Raw genomic sequence first — 16687 nt, 5'->3', positions numbered from 1 at the left:
CCCTCGGGACCGATCCAGCTCCCGGCGCACGAAGCCTCCGGTGCAGGGGAGCGGGGCCGGGATGGCGGCGGAGCTGCCCCGGGTGTGTGCGGGGGGGTCCCGGGGCGCCCCGGCGCTACCGGCTCCGGTCCTCCACGGTGCAGGGGGCAGAGCCGAGCGGCTCCGGCCCGGCGCCTCCGCCCCCTTCCGTGTTCCGCTTCCTGCAGCCGCCGGGCAGGATGCGACCGGCCCCGGCCCCGGCTCGGCGCCCGCCGCCCGCACAGGTGAGCCGGGGGACGGGGACCGGGCCCGGGCCGGGGGCGGCGGGGACCCCCCGGGGGCCGGTCCCGCGGGGACCCCCAGCCCCGTCCCCTCCGCTGCGGGGCGGATTCGCGGTCGCTGCCGCCCGGTGCCGGCGGGGCTCCTGCTCCGCACCGGGGGTCCGCGGCAGTGCAGGGGGCGGGGGGTCGGTGCGGAGGGGGAGCCCTCCCCGGGGCCCCGTCCCCGCGGCGCCCCCGGCCCCTGCAGGCGGGGGGGAGGGCCCGGCCCGGCCCGGCCGGGGGCTGCGGGCACGCCCGGGGGGGCTCGGCGCTGCCGGGGAGCACGGGGCCGGCCCCGCTCCCCCCGCCCCGGGCCGCGCTGCCGGGACCGGGACCGGGACCGGGACCGGGGCCGGGACCGGGACCGGGACCGGGGCCGTTCCTCCCCCCCCCCCCCCGTGGCAGCGCCCCGTGGGGCGGGCGGCGGGGCCGGACTCTGGACCCGGCGGGCGGAGGCGAGATAAGGCGGGCGGGCCGGGGCCGCCGCCCTGCGCCCGGGGAAACTGAGGCACGGCGGGGCCGGGGGGTGCTGGGGGTGGGCGCCCAGGGGCTGGCCCCCCCCCCCCGCGGCTCCCTCACCGGGCGCCCCCTCCTCGCAGCCGGTCCCGCTGCCCGGGCCGTGAGGGCGCAGCTCGGACCGCCAGCCCCGCGGCACGGAGCGGGGGGGGGGGGGCTCAGCGGGGCCCCCCCGGCCATGGGCAGCCACGAGAAGGACCCGGCGTCGCCCAGGAGGGCCCTGTCGCGCTCCAACAGCACCGTGTCCTCCAAGCACAGCAGCGTCCAGCAGGTCGGGGGGCTGCGGGCTGGGGGCTCGGCGGGATCCCAGCGGGCAGCCGGGGTGCCGTGGGGCCGCAGGGGGCTTCGTCCCACTCCAAGCGGGGGGTGAAGAGAGGCCCTGGTACCCCTGGGGGACGTGGGGGGGGGGGGCGCCCTGGCTGCCCCGCGTGCCGGGGGACCCCCGCGCTGACGCCCGCTCCCCGCAGGGCTCGGAGAGCTGGGAGGTGGTGGAGGAGCCGCGCGGCCGGGGCAGCCCGTGCCGGGAGCCGCCGCGGCAGGAGGGCTTCCTGCTCAAGAAGAGGAAATGGCCCCTCAAGGGCTGGCACAAGGTAGCGGGGCGGGGGCGCGGGCAGAGCCCGACCCGGTTGCTCGTGGGCGCCGTGCCCAGCCCTGGGGGGATTCCGGCCCCTGGGTGGGGGGGCTGCGGGGATCGACCTCTGTCCCTCTCTCGATTGTCCCTCTCTGTCCCCAGAGGTACTTTGTGCTGGAAAACGGCATCCTGACGTATGCCACCACACGCCAGGATGTGAGTATGGGCTGTGTCCCCGCCACCTCCCCGTGGGCACAGGGTGGGAGAGACCCCATTTCCCCTACAAGAAAGAGAGACTTCCCCCTGACGGGAGTCCCGGGGCTCCCCAGGTCCTCAAGGGCAAGCTGCACGGCGCCATCGACGTCCGTCAGTCCGTCATGTCCGTCAACAAGAAGGCGCAGCGGGTTGACCTGGACACGGAGGACAACATCTACCACCTCAAGGTCTGGGGGTGCCCAGCGGCTGCTGGAGGGGGCTGGGGTGTCACGTCCCCCCCCCAACTGGCCTCTGTCCCGCAGATCAAGTCCCCGGAGCTCTTTGCCAGCTGGGTGAGCAGCCTCTGCTCCCATCACCAGGGCGAGAGGCCGGATCCCCTCGCCTGCCCCAGCGGGGGTCCCGCCGGGAGGACCCCCACCGCTGCACAGGTCGGTGGCACCTTGGGGTGCTGGTGCAGGACCACGTCCGTGAGCAGGGCTGCTGAGGGTGCCCTTCTGTCCCCAGGGCCCATGGACACGGATCCTGCCCTCGGGCAGTGCCCCCGCCCTGTCTGCCCTCGCCAGCTCCCGGGACAAGGTGGACGCGTGGCTGAAGGACAGCGAGGGGCTGGAGCGCTGCTCGGCCGGTGAGCGGGGCGCCAGGGGGCACAGGGACACAGGGCGCCCGTCCCTGTCCCTGACCCGGCTTCTGTGCACCCTCCCTAGAGCTGTCGGCGTGCCAGGAGCAGCTGCGGGAGCTGACGGGGATGCTGCAGAGCCTCGAGTCCCTGCACCGCATCCCCTCCGCGCCCCTCATCTCCAGCGGCCAGGTGAGCGCCAGGGTGCGCGGCCGAGCCTCGCGGCCCCCTCGCCCCGCGCTCACCACCCGCCCCTGCCCCCAGCCCTCAGCCGCCGCGGAGAGGCCCAAGAAGGGCAGGAGGAGCACCAGGATCTGGTGCACCCAGAGCTTCGCCAAGGACGACTCCATCGGCAGGGTGAGGCGGGTGCGGGCGTCCTGCCCGCTGCGGGGTCGAGCCCGGGGCCGGAGCCCCCGCTGAGCCCGTGCCCCTCGCAGGTGGGCCGCCTGCACGGCTCCGTCCCCAACCTCTCGCGCTACCTGGAGCCCTGCCAGGGCCAGCTGCCCTTCAGCCTCCCGCCCGAGTACAGCCAGCTGCAGCGGAGCTTCTGGGTCCTGGCCCAGAAAGGTGGGACGGGGGGGGCACCAAGCGGGGTGTGGGGTTGCGGGGGGGGGGCCATGCTGCAACCCCCCGCCCTGCCCCTGTCCCCGCAGTGCACGGCTCGCTCAGCAGCGTGGTGGTGGCGCTGACGACCGAGAGGGCTCGCCTGGAGGAGATGCGGCAGGCGCTGGACCGGCGGCGCTCAGCCCCGCGCCCGGGCAGCGCTGGCCCCACTGGGGTGAGGGGTGCGGGCAGGGCTGCCCCAGCCGGGGGGGTGCTGCTGGGGTCTGGTGGGTGCTGTGGGTCGGCAGGGCTTCAGCCCAGCACCGGGGGTCCCTCGGTGGCGGGGTGATCCCACGACCCCCTCGTGGGCTGTGGTAGGGGTGAGATGGGGGGGTCCCGGCCCCGACCCCAGCTCAGCTCCCCCGCAGGCTGCCCTGCCGAGCCTGGAGCCGCGGGACGGGCTGCGCCGCTTCCACTCCCTCTCTGTCTCCTCCGACACCACCCTGGACTCCTTTGCCTCGCTGCACCCCGACGAGGTGAGGGGGCTAAGGGCCGGGGGGGCTCCAGTGGGCCGGGGCAGGGGCTGAGCCGCTGCCTGCCCCCCCCAGCCCGACGCGCTGCCGGCCAAGGGCCAGGAGCAGCAGCGCTCGCAGCGCAGCATCGCCTCGCTGGCTGACTCGCACACCGAGTTCTTCGACGCCTGTGAGGTTTTCCTCTCCGCCAGCTCCTCCGAGAACGAGGTGTGTGTTTGGGGGGGGGGGCTTCAGGCGGGGTGGGGTCAGGCAGGGGGGGCTCTGCAGACCCGCTCAGTGCCCCCCCGGCTGCTGCTGCTGTTCCTGTCGGTTCATCTCTTCGTTCTCTCTCCCCTGTCCCTCCCCGTTAGCCAGCCCAGTAGCAGTCCCCCACAGCCTCCATGCCCCCCCCCCCCTTCCTGTGTCCCCTGCAGCCCCCCATAGCCCCCCTCAGCAGGGTGCTCAGGGGCTCCACAGTCTCTGAGCCCAGCAGTGGGGGCCAGGTGCTGCCGGTGCCCCCCACTGCTCCTGCTCCCCGTATCCTGCGGTCCCCCCACCGTCCCGTCCCCGCGTTGTGTCCCAGACACCCCGTTCCCATCCCGATCTCCCCCGGGGGTCCCACCCCCCGGCGCAGCCCCATGCCCCCGTAGCCCACCCGACGGCCGCTGTGCCCATCCCCAGGCCTCGGATGACGAGTCCTGCATCAGCGAGGCCACCAACAGCATCTGCGAGGACCCGGCCGAGCCGGGGGGGCCCGGGCACCCCCAAACAGGTAGAGGGCTTCTGCGGAGGGGCGACGGGTGTGGGGTGCTGCTGCGGGGGCACCCCGACCCATGTACCCCCTGCCCCGCAGGAGCAGACAGCCCGGGGGCGCCGGTGGAGCTGCCCCCGCTGGAGCTGCCGGGGCCGGGCCCGCAGCGGCGCAGCCGCCTGCCCGCGCCCCCCGCGCCGCCGGGGGACGTGAGCCTGTGGGGGCTGCTGCGGAGCAGCGTGGGGAAGGATCTGTCCCGCGTGGCGCTGCCCGTGCAGCTCAACGAGCCGCTCAACACGCTGCAGCGCCTCTGCGAGGAGCTCGAGTACAGCGCCCTGCTCGACCGTGCCGCCCGTGCCCGCGACCCCCGGCAGCGCCTGGTGCGGGACATGGGAGGGTACGGGGGGGGGGGGGTCACACGCCCGCGGGGGGCCTGACCCACACGTGGCCACCGCAGGTCTTCGTGGCCGCCTTCGCCGTGTCCGCCTACGCCTCCACCTTCTACCGCGCGGGCAGCAAGCCCTTCAACCCGGTGCTGGGCGAGACCTACGAGTGCGTGCGGCCCGACCGCGGCTTCCGCTTCATCAGCGAGCAGGTAGCGCTGGGCGGCGGCACCGGGCCGCAGCGGGCACGGGGACCGGGACGGGGATGGGGATGGGGACTTGCGGCTCTTCCTCCCCCAGGTCTGCCACCACCCCCCCATCTCCGCCTGCCACGCTGAGTCCGACAACTTCGTCTTCTGGCAAGGTGGGTGCCGGGGGGGCTGCGGGGGGGGGACCGCCGGGGGTGCGGGGCCTCACCGCCTCCCGTCCCCAGACATGAGGTGGAAGAACAAATTCTGGGGAAAATCCCTGGAGATCGTCCCCATGGGCACCGTGAACGTCCAGCTGCCCAGGTGAGAGCCCGCGCCCGGCCCCGCGCCCCCCCCCCCCCGGCTGCTCCCCCGCGCCCCCTGACCCGCGTGCGTTGCAGGTCCGGGGACCACTTCGAGTGGAACAAGGTGACCACCTGCATCCACAACGTCCTCAGCGGCCCGCGCTGGATCGAGCACTACGGGGAGGTGCTGATCCGCAACACCCGCGACGCCTCCTACCACTGCAAGCTCACCTTCTGCAAGGTGCGACCCCCCCTGACCCCGCCCACCCCCGTGACCCCGCCCACCCCCGTGACCCCGCCCACCCCCGTGACCCCGCCCACCCCCGTGACCCCGCCCACCCCCGTGACTCCGCCCACCCGTCCAGGCCACGCCCCTGCGGGGTGCTATTTTGCATGGCCGTAGCCTGGCCCCGCCCCTCCAGCCTTGGCCCCGCCCCTTTAGCAACACGCTCACCCAATCACTGCACCGTAGTTGCCCTGTCCCCGTTGGCCCCGCCCCTTCCCCGTAGCCCCGCCCCTTCCCAGCGGCCCCACCCAATCGGCCACGCCCCCTCCTCATGGCCCCATCCCATTGGCCCCATGTCTTCACATGGCCCCACCCCTCCACTATAGCCCCGCCCTTCCCTATAGCCCCGCCCTTTACACGACCCCACCCTTCCCTGGCCCCGCCCCCTCCCCGTAGCCCCTCCCTCCCCACGGCCCCGCCCCCCGAGGCCCCGCCCCCACCGCGCCGTGCCCGCAGGCTCGGTACTGGGGCGCGGGGGCCAACGAGGTGCAGGGCGCGGTGCTGAGCCGCAGCGGCACCGTGGTGGAGCGCCTGGCCGGCAAGTGGCACGAGGGGCTGTTCCGCGGGCCCGCCCCGGGGCACTGCGTCTGGAGAGCCAGTAAGGAGCGGGGGTCGGGCCGGGGGGGGTCGTGCCGGGGGGGGTGCCCTGCCCGGGGGGTGCCCTGCCCGGGGGTGCCGGCGGGGCGCTTAGCGCACCTCTCCCCCCCAGACCCCATGCCCCACGACCACGAGAGGAACTACGGCTTCACCCAGTTCGCCCTGGAGCTGAACGAGCTCACGCCCGAGCTGCGGCGCGTCCTGCCCTCCACCGACACCCGCCTGCGCCCCGACCAGCGGTGAGCAGCACGCGGCCCGGGGCGGTTCTGGGGGGGTCTGGGGGGGCAGGTTGGGGGCCGTGTGGCTCCTCACAGCGCGGCCCCCGCAGGTACCTGGAGGAGGGCAACGTGCCGGCGGCCGAGACGCAGAAGCGCCAGATCGAGCAGCTGCAGCGGGACCGGCGCCGGGTGATGGAGGAGAACAACATCACGCACCAGGCGCGCTTCTTCCGGTGGGCACGGGGGGGGCTGGGGGCCCTGGGAGCGGGCGTGGGGAGCGGGGATGGCCCCGGGGGCACTCGGGGAATGGGGGGAACCCCACGGCCAAGGCACCGGGGGGGGTCCCCGAGGGCACCTCAGGCACGACCCCCCCCCCCCCCCCATCCGCAGGCGGCTGACGGACGCCAACGGCAAGGAGTCGTGGGTCACCAACAACACCTACTGGAAGCTGCGCCTCGACCCCGGCTTCGCCCACCTGGACAGCGCGGTGCTCTGGTAGCGGCCCCCACGGGGCTGAGCCCCCCCCCCCCCCGGCAGCTGGGCTGGCCCCCCGAGCCCCCCTCCTGAGCCCCCCGCAGCGGGGTGCAGGCTCCCCCCCAGCTGGCTGCGGGCAGGCAGTGCCCGGCCGCGGCCCCTCGCAGCCGCTGCGCCTGCGTTCAAGCAAAACTGTGATTCCAAATGGGGGGGGGGGAGCTGGGGGGGCACAGGTGCTGCCCGTCCCGCCCAGTCCCAGGGTGGCCTCAAAGCTGGGGGGGTCCCGACGTGCCCGCGGGCGGGCAGCCCCCTCCACCCCACCCCACTCCCCCCCGGTTGCACAGGGGGCCCTGCTCTAATAAAGTCTGCAAAGAGTCACCGTGTGCAGCGTGCTTCCTCACCCTCAGGATGCCCCCCCCCAAGACCAGGGTGTTTGGGTTGGTGCCCCCCCCCCCCCCCCCAATGTCCCTTCGGACAGGTAGCACCCCCTCCCTGCCCCAGTTTCCCTCCCCGCATCCCCCCGGAGGCGAGCGAGGAGGCGTCACCCGCAGCGTCCCCTTTATTGCGCGATGTGCTGCTGCCCCCGCCCCACGCGGCGCGCGGGGCTCAATAAATATTTCAGCATCAACCACCCCCCCCCGCCCCCCCCCCCCCAAAAAAAACAAGAACAAAAAAAGGGCCCCGGCCACCCCCCCCTGCCCCCCCGCCCACCCCCGTGGCCCCACCTGGGTGGCACTGGGGGCTGATTGTCTGAATGCGGCCCCCCCCTCCCACTGAAGTCTTCCCAGCATTGGGTGTTAAATGGGAGGGGGGGGCAGGGATGCCCTGCGCAGGGCTTGGCTCCAGCCCCCAAAGGGTTTTTGCTGCCGTGGCTCTGGGGTGCCCGACGTTTCTTGGGGGTGCCTGGCGTATGTGCGGGGGGGGGGGGGGTCTGCATCCTCCTCCCCCCGGCTCAGTTCCCGTAGAAGCCATAGTAGCTGCCGTCGGCGCCCGGCTCCTTGTCGTAGAGGTCCCCGTTGCGGGCCGGGGGCGAGCTCTCGGCGCTGGAGGGGTACGGGGACACGCGGCGCCGCTTGCAGCCCGCCTCGTACAGCCCCGGCTCCGCGGCCTCGCCAGGCTTGGCAACGGGGGGCTCGGGGGTCCAGCCCTCCGCCTCCTTGCACTTCTCCTCCCGGGGCTCCCGGTACCAGCCCAGGGTCCCGGGGCTGCCCTTGGGCACGTACTGCCCGGGGCCCCAGGCCCCCGGCCCCCCGAAAGCCGCCGGCCCCTCGGGGTAGTAGGGCAGAGGCGGGTGGGTGGCAGGCGGCAGGGCGAAGGGCTTCACCCCGTAGGGCACCAGCTTGCCCCCGCCGTACCCCCCCTCGTAGCCGCCGAACTCCAGGGCCCCGGCGGGCGGCTGCTGGGGGGCAAAGTACCAGCGGGGGGGGTCCTTGGGGGGCAGGGGCAGCGGGGGCCCCCGCTCCCCGTTGTAGAAGCGCCCGGGGGGCAGCGGGTACTGCTCCTGCAGGAAGGGCTGGAAGCGGGGGCCCGGCAGCAGCTGGGGGCAGCCGGGGGCGTCCGGCGGAGACGGGGTCAGGCGGTCGCCCTCCGAGGCCGCGTACATCCTGGGGGGGGGACACGGTGGGCGTGGGGGGGGCACACTCCTCCCAGGGCCGAGGGGGGGGGGCCACGGGGAGGGCAGGGGGGTACTCACGAGTCAAAGTTGTCCCGGAAGCCTTTGGCGAAGGGGTTGTGGTCGATCTTCAGCTGGGTGATCTGGGGGGGTGGGGGGGGATGGAGATGGGGGGGCGGCTGGGGCTGCTGCCAGCCCCCCCGGCAGGGCTGCGCCCCGTCCCTTTTCCAGCCCGCAGCCCCCCCGCAGTCCCAGGCTGCCCACCCCAGGGCCCATGGTGGGGGGGGGGGGGGGCGGCTGTGCACGGGGTGGGGGAGGCTGATGGGGACCAGGGTGATGGATGGGTGCTGGGGGGGCACTGAGGGTGCTGGGATGCAGAGGGGGCATGGGGGGGGGGGTGGAAATGGGGATGCTGAGGGCCGCAGGGAGTGCCAGGGTGTTAGCAGAGGGAGGGGGTAGGGGCGGGGGTTGGCTTTGGGGTTTCTGTGATGCATTGGGATGATGCTGGGGGGCTGGGGGGGGGGGGGGTTGGGGGGGGGGGTACTAGGGGCTGCTGTGATGCCAGGGTAATATTGGTGTGTGTCGGGGGGGGTCCCTGTGAGGCTGAGGGGTGCTGGGGATTCTGCAGTGCCTGGGGAAGAAGGGAATGGGGGGGGGGGGGGGGGGGGGGGGTCTCGCACTCACGTCGGCGTTCTGGTAGGCTGTGACGGCGATGAATTGGGTCTCGGGGAAGGCGAAGGTGTGGGTGTGCGGGGAGGGGCACGGCACCTCGCCCTCGCCCTCCTTCACCTCCGTCACGTGCAGCCGGGGCTGGTACTTGTGCAGCGACTGCAGCACGATCATCTGGGGGCAGCGGCCGTCAGGGGAGGGGTGCATTTTGGGGGGGGGGGGCAGGTGTGTGCGGGGAGGTGGGGGGGGGGGGGGGGGGCCGTACCTGTCCGACGTTGTTGGCTGCGCCCTTGTTGTTGGTGAGCTTCAGCTTCCCGAAGGAGACCTCCTGGCGCATCCAGTGCGCGCCCGTGTTGGGCGAGTCGGGGTGCAGGTAGAGGCGGTTCCCTGGGGGGGGCACACGGGGGGGTTACCCCGCTCGCAGCCCCGGGGGGGGTCGGGGGGACAGGGACCGTGCCGCCGTACCTGGCATGTTGCCCTCGGCCTTGCCGCACTGCACCCACTTGCCGCCCTGGTAGCGCCAGTGGTGCTGGTCCACCAGCACCACGTCCACGCAGACGCTGTAGTGGGCCACGGGGTTGAGCCCTGAGAGGTTGAAGCTGAGGAACGGGAACATGCGCCTGGGGGGGGCACAACGGGAGCGTTACCCCCCCCACCACAGCCCCGCCGCACCCGGTGCGGGGCCGTGAGCCCCGCTCTGCCCACGGGGGTGGGGGAGCCGCTGTCAGCCCCCCCCCCCGTGCCCGGTGGGTGCCCCGCGGCGCTGACTGACCCCGGCAGCTGGGGGCTGCTCTCCGGGGCCGATCCCCCCCCCCCGGCACCTTCCTCCCCCTCCCCGAGCACCTTCCGGTTCGGAAACCAACACCGCTGCTATTTCGGGCTGGGCGCCAGCGCCAAGGGCAGCGAGGGGACGGGACGGGACGGCCGGGGGGGACCCTGCGGTCGGGGGCTGCGTCTGCCCCCCCCCAGCACAGCCATGCCCCCGCTGTCCCTGTGCACAAAGGGGGGGGGCCCAAACCCTCACCCCCAAGGTTCAGTCCCCCCTTTCCCCCCGCTGGCCCCGGCAGCCCCAGCTGCAGGTTTGGGGTCACAGCAGGACCTCGAGCCCGGGCTGCGGACACTGCTTCGAGCTGCCCCCCCCCCCCCCCCCAGCCAGAGCTTGGCTCCTCAAGGGGGGGGCATTTCAGGGGGGGGGCATCTCAGCACCCGCTGGACTTTCAGCCGTTAGAGGCCAGAGCTGGGGGCCAGCCCCAGTGTCAGCACCGCCGTCAGCCTGTGCCGCTGGCTGGGTGCCGGTGCCCAGCGGGCGAGGGTGGGGGGCACAGGTCTGGGGGGGAGGGGGGGGCTCGTCCCCTCTGCTCCGGCTTCCTCATGGTGCTGCCGTTTCCCATAAAGCAGGAACCGGGGCTCCTCGGAACGGGCCCCGCAAGCCGTGAGCTGCTGTGGCCAGCCGGGGTGCCCTGCTGCAGGCAGGGGGTGGGCACCGGGGGGCGGCTGCTGCTCCCCCCCCTTCAGCAGCCAGCCCTCACCTGGCTGCAGCCCCAGGCTTTGCTTTGCCTCCCCGCTGGCACAGGAAGGGGGGGGGTCCCTGCCCCTGCCCCCCCAGCCCCGGGGTTCTCCCCCTGCCCTAAGGCAGAGCCTGATGGACTCGGGACGGCAACTGCAGGGTGGGGGGCTCCCTGCTGAACCCACGGCCCAGGCCTGCTCCTCTCCATCTGCTGGGGGTGGGCAGGCAGAAATATGAGGGGGGGCCAGGGCTGAGGCTGGGGCTGGTGAGCCCCCGAAGCTGCCGGTGGGCTCGGCGTCGCCCCGGCAGGAAGCGCCGCTCGGGCAGGGGCCGTGGTGCCGGGGCCGGCAGCGGGCGAGGAGCAATGGAAAGAGCGCGCAGAGCCCGGCCGGGTGCTGGTGACTCAAAATTGCCCTTGCGAGAGAGGGAGGAAAAGAAAAAGAAAAAGAAAGCAGCGCACTGCAAGGAGCTGCACACGTGCTCGGCCCTGCGCTGCCTGGGGCCGAGGCAGGCGGCAGCCCCCGGCACTGCGGCTCTGGGGGGGCTGCTCGGGGGGCTGACACCCGGCCCCCGGCCCACACCGAGCCCAAGCGGGGTGGCCCCGGGCTCATCCCTGCCCGGCCTCGGCTGGGGTTCGGTCCCAAGTGAGCAAGAAGCTGCTGCTTCGAGGCACCGGGGCTCCCGCCCCCTATAAAATCCCAACCACATCAAAGGGCGGCAGCGAGGGCTGCGCTGGCCCCGAGGCACCGGCTGCACCGGGTCCCGGGCGGCCCCGCGGGAAATGCCCCCCCGGCACCGGGTCCTGGTGAGCACGGGAGGCAGCTCAGCCCCGGTGCAGGCAGCCGCGCTGGGTGCCGCACCAACCCCCGGTGCTGCAAAGAGCAGGGAGGAAGAAAAGAGCATTTTTCTGGGGTTTTGCACTTTGTTTGCTACACCACAACCGTCTCCCTGAGAGTTGTGCTGATGGGGGAGCAAAGAGAGATTATTTCAAATGCTGCCGTGGTGCAAACCACAGGGCTTGGCCGGGGCACTGGAGAGCGGTGGCAAGACCCGAAACCACGCAAGCCTCGCATTTATTTTTAAATCCACCGGCGTTTTAGCTCCTGGGGCTGCTTCTCAGGCAGGACTCGGCTCCCCTGGGTTTGGCCCCTGTGGTTTGGGAGGTGCCACGTGGGGGTGCGGGACCCCCACCGGCCCAGCCCCGTGCTCACCCCAAAGCTGGCGCCAGCCTCCCCCGTCTGCCCCTTTGCAGCTTCGCCCCTGGAGCTCTGGAGGGGGCTCCCGGCTGCCAGGCTGCCCCCAGGCTGCCCCCAGGTGCCCCTGAAAGAACCCCGCGACTCAGGTGTCCCCCCCGCCACCAGGGCCCGGTGCGGCTGGGGGGGTCAGGCCATGGGGGCAGGGGGTATACACGCACATCCAGGGGCCAGGGCTGCAAGGACGCGGGGCTGCAGGTTGCGAGAGAACTGGGCACACGGGGACGCGGGGAGCAGGGACGTGAGGATGAACCTGGCTGGGGAGGCGAGCGGGCGGCCCGAAGGGAGCCTTGCTCAGGCAGCCCCCGCAGCCCGCGCACCGGGGGGGGGGGGGGGGCTGCCAGCTTCCTGAGCCGCCTCTCGTCTCCCCATGGCAACCCGGCGCGCCCCAGACGAAGCGGCCGCAAGAACCGCGGCCGCGTGGGAGATCGGCGCAGCCCCTGCAGCACCTGCCCCAGCCCCCACCCCACGGCTGCACGGCGCGGCACGGCACGGCACAACACGGCACAGCACGGCGAGCTGGCCTCGTCCTCCCTGTGCAGCCACTGGGAACACCGTCCCCATCCCCATCCAGCCGCCAGCGAGCAGCCCAGGGTCCCCCCCAAAAGGCAAAGCCGGCCCCGCGTTGCCCCAGTGCGAGGCCATCTCCTGCGTGTCCCAAACCGGAGCCAACCCCTGCATCCGCCCGAGGCAAAACCATCCCCAAGCACAACTCCAGTCCCTGCAGAGGGCAACCGGAAAGTGTCCTGTGTCCTGCCAAAAAGTACCACCAATCCACGTGTCCCCAAACCCCTGCACCCCCCTGAAGGCAACGCCGACCCTCGTGTCCCCAAAGGCAAAGATGTCCCCAAAGGCACAGCCAGCCCCCGTCCTCCAAAGGCACAGCCAGCCCCAGCTTCGCAGCAAAAAACGGTGGCAGGAATTCCCCAGACCCTTTGCCCCATGGCCCATGTGGCAATGGTGAGTCCTTGGGGTTTTCCGCAGAAATCCTGCCCTGGCCGAGCCCCGGGCACTGCAGAGGAGGGCAGGGACCCACCAGAGAGCCCGGGGGGGGCATTTTTCCACCGGGGAGGAGAGGGCACAGGACAGCGTGGGCAGGCGGGGGACGTGGAACGGAGCTGGGGCAGGAGCGGGCAGGAAGGCACTGGTGGGGTAAATCCCCCCGCTTGGACCCGCGGTGAGGTGGGGGTCACCTGGCACTGCCCCCTCCCACCTGCCCTCAGCTCCTCTCCGTGGGGACGGCGGTCAGGAGGGAGCCGCGGGGCTGCGCAGACCAGTGGGGGGGGGTCCTCACCCCAGCGGAACGCGCCCCTCTTCCTGCCCGGCTCCGCCAGAGGCACCAGCAAGGCCACCCGCACCTGCACCCGAGGCCCCCAGGCCCCCTCCCTGAGACAGGAGCCCCCCAGGGAGGGCAGAGCGCCCCAGCCCCCGTGCACCTTTCCCTTCATGCCCCCGCTTTGGGGTTTTTCCTGTGTTTCAGCAGCGCTGCAGCCAGGCCCTGCATAGAGATTTTTGCAAAAGCAGCTCAGGGTCTGGGGAAGCGGATGTTTTGTGGCTCTGGGTTTGACATCTCCCCGGGGCTGGGTTTGTCGTGAGCCCCCCCAGCACCGACCACACATCCCCCAGACCCCAGCTTCTCTGCAGAGCTCTCAGAGGGGACGGAGCTAGAGAAAGAGCCCCCAAAGCGCCCGGTTTCAGGCAGGAGCTGGTGGCAGAGTCAGGATGAGTAGCGGGGCAGAGGACGGGGTCTCTGCGGGCACCAAGCTCCCAGCACCCAGCACCCAGGCCCGGGGCAGCGGGGACGGGCACTGCCTCCTCTCCTGCCCCTGACGGGGGAGCATGAGGAGAGATCCAGGCGAAGCTCAGCGGGGCCCCCCAGGACCTGGACAATGGCAGGCAGGAAACATCCCCAAGGCGCTGACACCCCCCAGCCCATGGGGGACACATCACCCGTCCCTGACGGCGACAGTTTGCTGCTGCACGGCCCCGAGCCCGGCAGGGGGGCCGGGGGGAGCAGGCCCGGGAAGGACCGTGGCAAACCAAGCGGCCCTAACACGTTTAGACTTCCAACACATTAAGCAGGTTGGTTTCAGCATCAAAGTGACACCGTCTGTCTCGGCCGAGGGAAGGGAGAGGGGGAGGCAGCAGAAGGGGCGCTGCCAGCGGCCGCTGGCCCCGACGCTCACCCAGGAAAAGGGGCTGAGAGCGGAGCGAGCCCTGGGAGGGGGACAGTGGTGGCGGGGGGGTGGCTACAGCAGGGGGAGCTGGGGGCTCTGCCAGCCGCAGGCAGTGAGCTGAGCCCCGGCCACGGGGACACGCAGCAGGTGCTGCTGGCCCCCCCCTGCCTGGACCAGCAGGGCTGAGCCCCGCCACGCACACCAGACCCTGCCCCCCCCCCCCCCCCCCCCCCCCCCCTCGTGTTCATGCTCCCTTCTCGTTTCAGCACAAAACTCCAGCCTGGGGCCAAAGGGCAAGCTCTGGGGGGTGGCTCCACGGCCCTCACTGCACCCAGTCCCCCTGAGCGGGAGCGCTGGCAGGGGCAGGGGGGTCTCAGCCCCCCAGCGCGCTCCCCAGTCCTGCCCCAGCCTCCAGCCCCTTCCCAGTTCAGGCTGCGGCCCCACTACGAGCACTGCGGGCGGTGGGGGGACAGCAGGTGCCCAGCTGTGGTGTCACCAGCAGCTGTTTTTGTGCCCAGGACCTCACCAAAATGCCCAGGACAGCAGGTCAGGTGGGGGATTTCTGTGCCGCGGGGGGCTCGGGGCTGTCACCCACCCCCCGTGCCCGTGGTCTCCCCGCTTGTTGCGGCACCGAGCCCTGGATCCGGCCCCTGGGCTGAGGCCGGATGAAGGCTGCTCCCTGGGGCGATCGCCCCGCGCCCCCCGGCACAACCAGCGCCTGCGTCCCCGTACCCAGCCTGGGCACGGGAGGTCCTGAGGCCCCGTTCCACCCTCACGGACACAGGGACACCCCCACGGGACCCCAAAGACGTCCCGCAGAGCCTGCGCCGGCAGTGGGCTCTGACCCCTTTCTCTTTGCAACCAGCCTCCGCTCGCCCAAAAAGTCACACCGGGGGGGGGAGGAGGAGGGGCTGCTTCACCCCCCAGATTTTCTTCCCTTTGCACACACAGAAAGACCCCCCCAGAGACTCGGGGACCCCCCCCTCAGTCGCACAGCCCCGACACATCCGCCCCAGCCTCCTGGGGAGGGCAGGGGAGGCAGCGCAGCCTCAGCCCCCACCCGCCCCGTCCCGTCCCGTCCCGGAGCCGCCGCCCCGGCGGCCCCAGCCCCGGCCCCCCGCGGTCCCGCCGCGCCCCCGGAGCCCCCCGGAGCCCCCCGGAGCCCCCCGGCCCGGCGCTCACCTGCCCTGCTTGGTGATGATCATCTCGGTCTGGTGCTTGTGGAACTTGGCCCACAGCGGGAAGTTGTTGAGCATCACCTGCACCTTGCCGGCCGCCCGGTACCCGGGCAGGGCGCAGAGCGGCCCGGCGCGGGGGCACAGCGGGGGGGTTCCCCCGGGGCCGTAGGCGCCCTCCGCGCCCCCGTACAGCTCCGCGCCCGCGTAGCCCTCGCCCGCCGCCGCCGGGTAACCGGTCCCCGCGGCCGGGGCGGCGGCGGGCGGCGGCGCCCGGTAGGGCGGGCACGGCCCGAGGAAGCGGCCGCCGCCGCCGCCGAAGCCGCCGGGCACGGGGGGCGCGCCGTAGGGCAGCGGCGGGACGGGCGGCTCCGGGGCCCCGGGCTCACCGTAGTAGGCGGCGGCGGCGGCGGCGGCGTCCCGGGCGCCCGGCGGCTCCTTGGCGAAGCTGGCGGCGCCGCTGAGCATGGGGAGGGCGGCGCGGGGGGCTCCGGCGGCCGGCTCCAGAGCGCCCATGGACGGGCGGCGGGGAGCCCGGCCCCGCTCCGCCGCTCGCCGGCCCCGCCGCCCCCGGCGCCCCCGAGCCTCAGCGGCGCCCCCCGCGCTGCGCGCCCGCCGCCCGCTCCATGCCCCGGGGAAAGCCGCGGGGGCCGAGGAGGAGGAAAAGCCCCGGACTCGCGGAAAGCCCCACAAGTGCCGCCGGGACGGGGGGTGCCGGGGGGGCGGGGGGGGGGGGGCCGCCCTGCCCCGCTGCTGCCGGTGCCGCTGCCGGCGCCGCCGCCCTCACCGCACCTGCCCCATCCCCGCCGCCCGCGCCTCTTATCCAAAGAAGCGGCTCCGCACCGGGAGCCCCGCCCGGGGCCGCCCCGTCCAGCCCCCACCGGGGCGGGGAACCGGCACGGGGCGGGGCCGCGCGGCACCGGGACACGCGGGGGGCGCGGGGCGGGCCGGGGCCGGGGACCGGGGACCGGGAGGGGCTGGCAGCCAGGGATGGGGACCGGGGACGGGGCACGGAGGACCCGGCACCGGGGGCCGGCCCAAGCCCTGACCCCTTCCTGCCCGCGCCCCTCGGTAACCGTTAACTCGCCGCCTGCCCGCGGCGCTGGCCCCGTGCCCCCGGCCGCCCCCGCCGCACGCTGCGTGTTTGGGGCCCCCCCGCGCCCCCCGGGGTCACGGCTCGGAGCTGCCCCAAGGCAGAGCCGCGGGGCCCGGGGCGCCCTGGCCCCCTCGTGAGCAGGGGGCACGGCTTTTGGGGCTCACCGGGAGAAAACCGGCTTTATTTGGGCTCACCGGGAGAAAACCGGCTTTATTTTGGATCACCGGGAGGAAAACCAGCACCGGGAGAAAACCAGACGGGCCGAGCTGGCTCATGCTGGGGATGGAGCAACCTGAAGCTCAGAGCGGGGCTGGGGGGTGCCTGGGGGGGCAGCTGGGGCCCGTCCTGCTCCTGGCCCCGCTCCCCTTGTGCGGGTCTGGGTGGTCCGAGCCCCCTGGGGCCACCTGGGTGACAAACGCTGCCTACCCCGTGCCCCTGCCCGCTCCCGGCCCCTTTCCCTGCCCGTCCCGGGGCCAGGCCTTGACCTGGAAGTCCCTGCGTCCCCCAGAGCCGTCCCCAAGGCGTCCTGCCCCGTGGGGGGGTGAGGGCTGCTTCCCTTGGGTGCTCCCTGCCTCATGGGAGATGGGGGCCGCCCTGCGCACGCTGCTCCCAAACCGCACCCAAGGATGAGCGACACCACCACCGTCCCGTCCGTCCCCTGCCTGGGGTCCGGGCTCAGACCCCGGGCTCAGGGATGTGCCTGGGGTCCCCTCCCCGGAGTGG

General features: G+C 73.5%; 2 protein-coding genes across 4 annotated transcripts; one reads left to right on the top strand and one right to left on the bottom strand.

Annotated features, from left to right (window-relative positions):
• Nucleotides 1-46: 46 nt before the first annotated feature.
• Nucleotides 47-6853, top strand: OSBPL7 (oxysterol binding protein like 7). 3 transcript variants are annotated; one of them, XM_066981512.1, is made up of 23 exons: nucleotides 47-263; nucleotides 899-1086; nucleotides 1283-1405; nucleotides 1549-1602; nucleotides 1716-1829; nucleotides 1905-2030; nucleotides 2107-2227; nucleotides 2307-2410; nucleotides 2483-2575; nucleotides 2656-2785; nucleotides 2872-2996; nucleotides 3190-3297; nucleotides 3370-3501; nucleotides 3955-4045; nucleotides 4127-4404; nucleotides 4482-4619; nucleotides 4708-4771; nucleotides 4841-4919; nucleotides 4997-5141; nucleotides 5643-5784; nucleotides 5896-6022; nucleotides 6112-6234; nucleotides 6392-6853. In XM_066981512.1, the coding sequence occupies exons 1-23, from the start codon at nucleotides 62-64 to the stop codon at nucleotides 6498-6500; spliced, it is 2916 nt and encodes a 971-aa protein (XP_066837613.1). In that variant the 5' UTR covers nucleotides 47-61; the 3' UTR covers nucleotides 6501-6853. The 3 variants fall into 3 exon arrangements, with proteins under 3 accessions (XP_066837613.1, XP_066837612.1, XP_066837611.1); XM_066981511.1 differs by having other exon boundaries at nucleotides 2307-2575; nucleotides 4133-4404; XM_066981510.1 differs by having other exon boundaries at nucleotides 2307-2575.
• Nucleotides 6854-7298: 445 nt separating this feature from the next.
• Nucleotides 7299-15580, bottom strand: TBX21 (T-box transcription factor 21). The gene is made up of 6 exons (XM_066981700.1): nucleotides 14876-15580; nucleotides 9222-9376; nucleotides 9022-9143; nucleotides 8772-8930; nucleotides 8169-8230; nucleotides 7299-8079 (listed from the first exon to the last, which is right to left on the bottom strand). Exons 1-6 carry the CDS (start codon nucleotides 15382-15384, stop codon nucleotides 7428-7430), a joined length of 1659 nt encoding a protein of 552 aa, XP_066837801.1. The 5' UTR covers nucleotides 15385-15580; the 3' UTR covers nucleotides 7299-7427.
• Nucleotides 15581-16687: the final 1107 nt, after the last annotated feature.

The sequence above is a fragment of the Anser cygnoides genome, chromosome 22 (assembly GCF_040182565.1).
Source record: "Anser cygnoides isolate HZ-2024a breed goose chromosome 22, Taihu_goose_T2T_genome, whole genome shotgun sequence".
Lineage (NCBI taxonomy): Eukaryota > Metazoa > Chordata > Aves > Anseriformes > Anatidae > Anser > Anser cygnoides.
The sequence above is the reverse complement of the archived record's forward strand: the minus strand, read 5'-3'. Positions and strand labels throughout refer to the sequence as shown.

Excerpts from the sequence above, each read along its gene's own strand:
- OSBPL7 (XM_066981510.1), top strand. The coding sequence starts at position 62 with ATGGCGGCGGAGCTGCCCCGGGTGTGTGCGGGGGGGTCCCGGGGCGCC. Across the intron at positions 4,772-4,840 it reads CAACTTCGTCTTCTGGCAAG|ACATGAGGTGGAAGAACAAA; the intron begins GTGGGTGCCGGG and ends TCCCGTCCCCAG. Across the intron at positions 4,920-4,996 it reads GTGAACGTCCAGCTGCCCAG|GTCCGGGGACCACTTCGAGT; the intron begins GTGAGAGCCCGC and ends CGTGCGTTGCAG.
- TBX21 (XM_066981700.1), bottom strand. The coding sequence starts at position 15,384 with ATGGGCGCTCTGGAGCCGGCCGCCGGAGCCCCCCGCGCCGCCCTCCCC. Across the intron at positions 8,931-9,021 it reads CAGCCAACAACGTCGGACAG|ATGATCGTGCTGCAGTCGCT; the intron begins GTACGGCCCCCC and ends CGCTGCCCCCAG. Across the intron at positions 8,080-8,168 it reads TTCCGGGACAACTTTGACTC|GATGTACGCGGCCTCGGAGG; the intron begins GTGAGTACCCCC and ends TCCCCCCCCCAG.